The sequence below is a fragment of the Cynoglossus semilaevis genome, chromosome 13 (genome assembly GCF_000523025.1).
Source record: "Cynoglossus semilaevis isolate Cse_v1.0 chromosome 13, Cse_v1.0, whole genome shotgun sequence".
Taxonomy (NCBI): Eukaryota; Metazoa; Chordata; class Actinopteri; order Pleuronectiformes; family Cynoglossidae; genus Cynoglossus; species Cynoglossus semilaevis.
The window spans coordinates 17838966-17847957 of NC_024319.1; the positions used below are offsets into that span (position 1 = coordinate 17838966).

Sequence of the window (8992 nt, forward strand, 5' to 3'; positions counted from 1 at the left end):
CCTATCTATCTATCTATCTATCTATCTATCTATCTATCTATCTATCTATCTATCTATCTATCTATCTATCTATCTATCTATCTATCTATCTATCTAAGAAAAGATTTCAGTGTCTCTACACTAGAACTTTCTGCAAGTGTGTTACAACAAGACAAACCCATCGCGTAGCCACCTATTCGGTTGTCTGGGGCGCCATCTGCTGGAAGAAGCGCTGGGTCCAAGAACTCAAAAACAAACAAAGAATCAGTTAAAATAACAAATGGAGTCAATTAAGAAAAAAGCATAGGTTGGGGCGTGTGCTGTGTCTTAAAAATAATAAAAAAAAAGAACGAATACCAAACCTTTAATTCGTTTAGTACTATATTGCACTGTTGTCTTCTTCAAAGAACCTTATTTCTATTGTGGGAGCTGCCAGGGCATTCAGAATATTTACACAATACTGAACACGAAAGTTAGTTTCACTTTTTTTACTCGTTATTTTGTTTCCTCGTGTTTTTTTATTTATTTATTTTTATTTATCGAATTACTTTATCCAGTAATTGTGTTCTGGCGGTGTGTGTGCACTGAGAGGCGGAAGGCGGAAGTTCCTAAGATCAACAGAACCTAATCGACAAAAACAAACATTCTAACGAAAGTTATCCCAATAGAGGGCAGCAGTGAGACGTACAGGGTGGCCAGCTGCCGTTAAAGCATTCAGAAGAAGAAACGGCAGCCGAAGAAACCGGTGAAGGCACGTGGATACAGACTATCGTCGAGTTTAAGATATGACTACGTCTTAAAGGGAAGACGTTTTAATGCAACGGGATAATACGAGGTAGCGTGTTTCTTTGGTGTTCGTAATGAAAATATAGTATAGTATACTTTTCTTTTAAAATTTGCGACACGATTTAAACCCAACACGTTGCTGCTATGCTAAAATATTTATTGGACTCTTCTGCAAATTTTCTTCCCTCGGCCACTGTCATTTTCCACCAAGCTAACATTATCAGATAATACAGCTGTTACGATGGCAGAGGCTCAGAAGAAAAGTCGTGCCACGAACTTTGCAGAGCAGCAGCTTCTGCGTCATGGATGGGAACATGGTAAGACTAATGGCTATTTTCTAACAATGCATCAATTTAACTAAACTATTTTTTGTAAACATACGGTATTCACTCTAAATTAAAACCATTTCATTCGTTTAAATCTTTAAACACAATAATAATATTTTTTTTAAAAAACGTGCTACACTGCATCACTTGCAAAGTTAGTTGAGTTCAAAGCATGAAGGCCCAAACAATAATTACTAGTTTATTCTATATAAAAATGAAACTGTAATATGGTTGTCAGTGTGAACCTTACACCAAAAGTACGATCACAGGAAGTGCAAAAAGGTAGGCTGTAATATGCCAGTACAGCACAACAAAACTATACCACATAGTATATAATAAAGTGCAAATTTAAAGCTGGAAAGGATTGAAGTTGTTCCTCTGTAGAATGTGGTCATGACAGGTGGTGAAGCACTTGCCCGTTTGAAAGTAGAGGCACTGCTGGGCTTCCTTTGCCAGTGATGCAGTGTTGGTGGTCCAGGAGAGGTCCTCATTGATGTGCGCCCCCAGGAATTTAGTGCGAGGCTAGTTCAGAAGTCCTAATATGAAATGATATGTGAAACTTTTTTTCCTCTCTTCAGGTAAAGGTCTGGGCAGATCTGAGAATGGAATATCAGAAGCTATCAAGGTCAAAGTAAAGTGCGACAAAGGAGGGGTGAGTGGGCTTAGATGGCATGAGGATATTTAAATGTTAAAGGTCAAATATGGGCCACTGGTCACTTCTTCATGTTTAGACAATACTTTAGGGCAGGGGTCTCCAACCTCCGGTCCACAAACTGGTACTGGACCATAGGTCATTTGGTACTCGACCACAGTGGGGCACTTTTTACTTAATTTACTTCATTCAAAGAGAATCCAGTCATGTGCGTTTACTTTCTTCATTTAAGGATAATCTGGTAATATTTCAAAAAATAATTTGTCGTTCAGACTTGGAAGTCTAAAAGATATTTTATTATGAAAAGTTAATGATGCTTCAACATTTGGCTCGGTTGGTACCAGCCAACCGGTCCTTGGTACAAAAAAGGCTGGGGACCTGGGTACATTGATAATAATAATATAATAATGAACATAGTTAAATGGTTCTGTTTGAAGTCTGACTAGTCTGACTTGTTGTTGTCTATCTCCAGGTTGGCCACAAGGAAGGAGAGCAGTTTACCTACCACTGGTGGGATCATGTGTTCAACAAGGCCTCCTCCAGTCTGCAGGTGGAGTCTGATCAAGTATGTCTTACATTACTCCCAGCAGAGTCACCTGTTGTCCAATCAATTACTTTAAGGGTAACATCTGTTTTGAAGTCATATTTGTCTAAAAAAAAAAAAAAAAAAAAAAAGCAATATTTTGTCATTTTTCTAGAACGGTATTAAGTTCAAGAAGACGGCGCAGGACGATGGAGACAATGTGATTTCCAATAAAAAAACACGGAAAACCGCAGACGCAAAAGCCAAACTTTACGGATGTTTCGTCAAGGTAAGAGTTATTTGGTTGGTTATTATTTGGTTGATTTGGCTCTCTGTGTTAGACTCATACAGTAATGGTAACTGCTTGTGCAAAATCTAATGGAGAAGTGTTCAAACTAGAGGTGCACTGATTGCAATTTATTTTTTGGCTGATTCTGATTCTGAGTTCCATTTTTTTTTTTTTATTGATAGTGTCCACAAATAAATTTAAAATGTATTTATTCTCATTAAGAATTATGAAACATTTCCCCCAAACTGTTCTCACTCTTTAGTTCAACAACTTTTCGAATAAATACATTTTTCAAAATATACAATTTTCCCTGTTTGAGCTTGCACACAAAAGGCACTTCAGCTAACTCCCAGCAGAGCTACGCCACCTACTGTATATAACACTGCCTGCCAGTTCATTGCATTTTAAAAGAATCCTAAGTGGAAAAAAAAATAGTAAAAGGCAAACCTAGTCATGCTGCTCTGTCCTACATCCTTGAATTTCTTATTTATAGAGTCACCATAATTTCCGGAATATACGCCAGTTTTTTTTTTTTTCACACAATTTCAACTTTTTTTTTAAAGGCAAACCTAGTCACACTGCTCTGTCCTACATCCTTGAATTTCTTATTTATAGAGTCACCATAATTTCCGGAATATACGCCAGTTTTTTTTTTTTTCACACAATTTCAACTCTTCACGAGAGAGGACGGTAATGAAATTTGAGAGCAGTTTGGGCTCTGTCATGTTGTATGAGTTGGTTATACAGGAGCTGTTAAAACGCTGTTTATGTTCAGTTGTGCTCGATGCGGCTGATGATAAAGATTTCCAGAAACTTCCCTGTTTCTGTTGACCTTTTTTCCACAAGATTTCAACTTTGCACGAGAGAGGACTGTAACGAAAGTTGAGAGCAGTTTGGGCATGTTAAAGCGTGAGTTAATTATACAGGAGCTGTTTATGTTCTGTTGTGCTCGGCGCGGCTGATAATAAAGACTTCCAGAAAATTCCTTGTTTCTATGTACCTCTGCTGCGGACAAGCACAAAGTCCAGGTTACAGGCACTGGTCGAAAAAAAAAAAAAAAAAATTCTGCGTAAATATCACGTTACAACGTGGACACTTGAGGCTTATAGACAAGTGCGGCCTATACTATATATGTACAATTAAATTATTTTTTTTATTTAGTGGGTATGGCTTATATTCAGGTGCGCTCAATAGTCCAGAAACTACGGTACCGTATATAGAGTACCAGCGTGGCACTAAAATCTGCCTGTGGGTATATGTGTGTGTATTCTTTCTCAGTCGGCCACACTGCTGTCTGGTCAAGAACAGCCGGAGCCAAAATCATCCCTTTCAGATGACGACAGTAGCTCAGATGAGGATGACAATAAACTGGACCTCTCCAGCACCACCAAGTAAGTTTACACTGGATGTATGCACACCTAAAAAAAGTTCTCAGTAGAAGCTTGATTGTTGGTGATGTCTTGGCAGAGGTGTGGACTCGAGTCGCATGACTTGGACTCGAGTCAGACTCGAGTCATCAATTTGATGACTTTAGACTCCACTTGACCAAATGTAAAGAGACTTGCAACTCGACTTGGATTTTAACATCAATGACTCGTGACTTGACTTGGACTCGAGCCCTTTGACTCGACAAGACTTGATACTTTCTCCAAAACCCAAAGTGATCCGTGTAAATATATTATTATTTTATTTAAAAGGACAGAAACGGCAGGACTTGGGACTTGACTTGACACTTTTCAGTCTTGACTTGAGACTCGACTCGGACTTTGCCTGCTCTGACTTGAGACTTGACTCGGACTTGAGTGCAAAGACTTGAGACCTACTTGTGACTTGCAAAGCAACGACTCGGTCCCCCCTTTGCTTCTTGGTTCAAAAACCATATTATTATTATTATGAGTTGTTTAGCGCTGCTCGATTATGGCAAAAATCATAATCACGATTATTTTTATTCTTACTGATATCACGATTATTCCAAAGGATTATTCATTGATTTGAGAATTCGCTTCTTCTCTCTTTTCTCACGAAATGTGCTGAAAGTGAAACTGCTGTTTGTGTTTGACGCAGCACACCACTGTAGGGCATACTGCTGCATCGACATCACGCAATTCAATTTGTTTTCAGGATCGTGGGAAGCCAAAATTGTAATCGAAATCAGATTTCAGAAATTGGATAGCTGGGGAAAAAAACCCCCCTCCTTTGGTTGTTTTTAAAAAGAGCTTTCTTTACACACAGGCTTTCTGATGCTGATTTGATAAAAGTCTGCGGAGGACGCACAGCTCACAAGTAAGTTGATATCATTGACTTTTTTTTTTTCGGCTGCTTTTTTTTCCCCCAGTAAAATGATAAAAACAGATATTATCTAATTTTTTGTTTCTCTTTTGTTTTTTTAGAGGGGCCAGACATGGTTTTAACATGAGTGCCAAGTTAGCTAGGCTGGAGCAGCAGGAGGCGGAGTTTATGGCTAAATATGGCAACCGGGCCAAACACTCAAGCAGCTCATTGGTTTGTGATAAACAAGGTCCGACACGAGTTTCATCACTCTCTGACTTGCCTGAAGAGATGGCTGGAAACGCTCCGAAAATTCCGAAACCAGATGTCAAACCCAGGAGGAAATCCAAACCTGTGGATACCGATGACAAATCGTCTCAGGATGAGGTCCCGGTGGACGGTGGTAAAACAGTTGTTTGTCACGAAAGAAAAAGGAAACGGAAGAGCAAGAACAGGACAGAGCAACACGAAGAAGAAGGAGAAGAAGAAAAGCTTTCACCTGCCGCAAAAAAAGAAGGTCCAGAGGAGAGCGTCGACCTGCATGGTGACAATAAAAAGAAAAAGAAAAAGAAGAAGAAGAAGAACAGACTGTGTGATGAGGAAGAGCAGAATCTCACCACATAATTCTAGGGACTGTTCCAGAAAAATATGATGATATCATGTGGTCATCACAAATCTATGAATATTGTATGCTTAAGCAACCAAAATATAATTTTTCTTTGGGTGTATATATTTAGTATACTTATAAAAAAATGTTGATTCACTGACTTTCAGTTTTTTCTTTGAGCTATGGGTGTATATATTTTTAATATACTTATTAAAAAAATGTTGATTCACTGACTTTCAAGAGCTTGGCCTTGTAAATGAAATAAAAAAAATAGTTGACACGGATATTGATCGTATTGATAATGCATTAGGGTACACGCTATTATAAATAAAATAAAAAAATAGTTGACTCAGATAGTGATAATTTTGATAATGCATTAGGGTACACGCTATTGATGCAAGTAGCACATTTTAAGCATGTATTAATATGCTTTTATTTATTCAAAAAATTCCAAATTTGTCCTGTTTGAGCAGCGAACATTCTGTAAATAAGGCACAGTTTGATTGAAATGGTAAAATCTTTTTTTTTCCTTACGCAAACCGACAACTCGTGTTTCATAAACTAAATGGCTTAACAACAGGAATGGAAATTTAAGCAATTATTGGCACATAAGAAGTATGCTTAGTGACATTTGACCTCTTGATTTTCTTATAGGTACAACCTTTTTTGTACCGAGCACCGGTCGGCCGGTATCAGCCGGTAATACCGTGCCATCGCTGAAGGATCATTAAACTTTTGAAATGAAACTACTCTATTAAACTTTATTCTCTTAGTATTAGAGTCCTGAACGACCTGTTTTTTTTTTTTTTTTGTCAGATTATATTTTAATGAAAAAAGTAGAGGGATATGACTGGATTATTTTTGAATGAAGTACCGTTATTTTCTGGACTATAAATTGCATTTTTTTCATCCTTTGGCTGGTAATTTCGCCTCACAAAAACTCTTCTGGGGGAGAAAACTGGACTTAAAAAACAAAACAAAAAGAAAACCAGAAAAGTATTTAACATTAATCTTATATTTAGCATTTATTTATATTGCTTATATATTTACTTAATTGTATAATTTATATACATATATATTTATATGTACATACACATATACAGTATATATATACACATTGTATATACATACATATACACATATACAAACATATACACATATAGTCATGTAATAAACATTCTATTGTGTTGAGGTTTTTATTTGTCTTACTGTACAGCATTAATCACAGGTATACTTTTGCAAGATTTTGACAGGATGTTGCATAAGTACACAAGCATGAAGTCTAAATACAATCAGCAAATACAGTCCAACTTCAGTTTAATTGAACACTTTTTAAAGAAACTCATACATTTATTTATTTATTTATTTTTTTGCCTGCTCTCTTCAGTGGATCTGCGTTTACCTCCCTGTATCCCAGGGTTTCCTTTATTGTTGTACAAACAACCTGACTGTTGCCTTTCATCATAAATTAACTAATAATAATAAATAGGCACTGAAGAAGCAGCCACATGTTATTCGGTAAAATAGTATTATAGCGTGTCTAACAGTTTGACATGGTATCAGGTGCTATTCAATAATAATCCAAGCAAAAACACAGATAAAACGGCCAGAGATCTCTTGACAGCTTTATTGGAAGTCTGATGAGAAAGCTCTGTGCGCATTGGGAAACTGCTGGGAGTCAAAGTCTGGGTCTTCTCTGACCCTTTTCTTGATGTCAGCTTTGACCTGAAAAAAAGAAAAAAAATATATATTAGGGATGTAGACAAATATTTCATCAAAATACTCAAACTGATATTAAAAAATGTGGCGATCCAGCAAACTTTTATCCTCCTATAATTATTATTATTACAACAATAAATTGTTCATGGAATGCCCTATACATATACACATATATATATATATAAAAATATATATATATATATATATGTATATATATATGTATATATATATGTATATATTTATATATGTGTATATATATGTATATATATATGTATATATATATGTATATATATATATATGTATATATATATATATATGTGTGTGTGTGTGTATATATGTATATATATATATATTTATATATATATATATATATTTTTATATATATATATATATATTTATATATATATATATATATTTTTATATATATATATATGTGTGTATATATATATATATGTATATATTTATATATGTGTATATATATGTATATATATATGTATATATATATATATTTATGTGTGTGTGTATATATATATATGTGTGTATATGTGTGTATATATGTATATGTATCTATATGTATGTGTGTGTCTGTGTGCATGTTCCTGTACTGCATGACTTGTGCCAGCTTTTCCTCATATTCATCAATACTCATATTCTGGGACAATGATGAAAATCACTGCAAGGACAAACGGTGTGTACAAAAATGCGAAGGACCGCACAAGGGTTAAAGACAACACAGTACACGGTGTACTGTGTTTAAGGGCATTTAAATGGATCATAGAATTCTCAACGTCTGCCACCTGTATTTGAACTGTTCATTAAAAACAACTAGTTGCAGAGTGGATGTATGACTCATTGTTTTTTGTTTTTTTTGCATCAAGTCATTTAAACTTACCAAGTACCTATACTTGAAGTAAATTCAATAAATAAAGTTTTTTTTTTTTAACTTTTACTTGAGTAGATTTTAAGAGGGAAACATTTACATGAGTAGAATTTAGCTAAAGATACTTTTACTCAATTACATTTTTTAGTACTTTTTTTCACCTCACATACATAACACGTTATCACAATACTTCATTTGTCAGATCAGATTATATAATCAGAGTTAACATTTTAACAACAAAGATTCCTAATATTATATTTCTAATATTCCTAAATATGAATACTTTTTTTTCCCCATCCGTAACAATAACGAACACCAGATGTACGTGTTATTTCTGTTTATATTAGGACAAATTCAAACGATAAAATTATCAATATGAAAAGTAAAACTCAAATCACACTCGACAAAAAAGGGGCAAACAATTACAACACCTCCGTCCGTGTGGGCGCGAGCTCAGTTACCTGTTCCGAGTACGCTTCCTTTGTGTCATTGGTCTCCAGATCGTCCTGCAGTCCCTCAGCAGAGGTGATGGGCCTTACCCCGGTTGTTCTGACTGCTTGGTTCACTGCATCAGTCAGGGAGAGGAGGCCTGCACTCCCTTGTCCCGTCTGAAAATGTGATGCCGAACTTAAATGTGTTATTTTATTTTATGTGTCATATGAAAAAAAAAAAAAAAATTGCCACCTCACAACACACACCCTACATTACCTTTCTGCGTTTTGCTGGCATTCCTTGCAAATAGGCGTCGGAGAGTGGGGGCTGAGCCTTCATCTTCCTCTGGGTCATCATGTCACACCTGATGATGGGCACCCACTCCTATACCCCAAGTAGTAAACAGACTTAAAACTGAGATCATCTTTTGAAGTAGGTGTGTTTACTATAATAGAGCAGAATGAAAAAAAAAAAAAAAAAAAAAGAAGCAGAAAACAGTATTGTTTGGGGGATCTTACAGGGGGAACGGCT

General features: G+C 35.8%; 2 protein-coding genes across 3 annotated transcripts; one reads left to right on the forward strand and one right to left on the reverse strand.

The window, feature by feature from the left end:
* The first annotated feature begins 633 nt into the window (after positions 1–633).
* On the forward strand, positions 634–5590 carry gpatch4 (G patch domain containing 4). 2 transcript variants are annotated; one of them, XM_008324026.3, is made up of 8 exons: positions 634–814; positions 977–1082; positions 1670–1743; positions 2216–2308; positions 2442–2555; positions 3834–3946; positions 4788–4838; positions 4946–5590. In XM_008324026.3, exons 2-8 carry the CDS (start codon positions 1007–1009, stop codon positions 5445–5447), a joined length of 1023 nt encoding a protein of 340 aa, XP_008322248.1. In that variant the 5' UTR covers positions 634–814; positions 977–1006; the 3' UTR covers positions 5448–5590. The 2 variants fall into 2 exon arrangements, with proteins under 2 accessions (XP_008322248.1, XP_008322247.1); XM_008324025.3 differs by having other exon boundaries at positions 635–1082.
* A 1022-nt stretch (positions 5591–6612) lies between these two features.
* LOC112487947 (large proline-rich protein BAG6-like) lies at positions 6613–8986 on the reverse strand. The gene is made up of 4 exons (XM_025061691.1): positions 8980–8986; positions 8738–8845; positions 8491–8637; positions 6613–7155 (listed from the first exon to the last, which is right to left on the reverse strand). Exons 2-4 carry the CDS (start codon positions 8816–8818, stop codon positions 7057–7059), a joined length of 327 nt encoding a protein of 108 aa, XP_024917459.1. The 5' UTR covers positions 8819–8845; positions 8980–8986; the 3' UTR covers positions 6613–7056.
* Between the last annotated feature and the right edge of the window lie 6 nt (positions 8987–8992).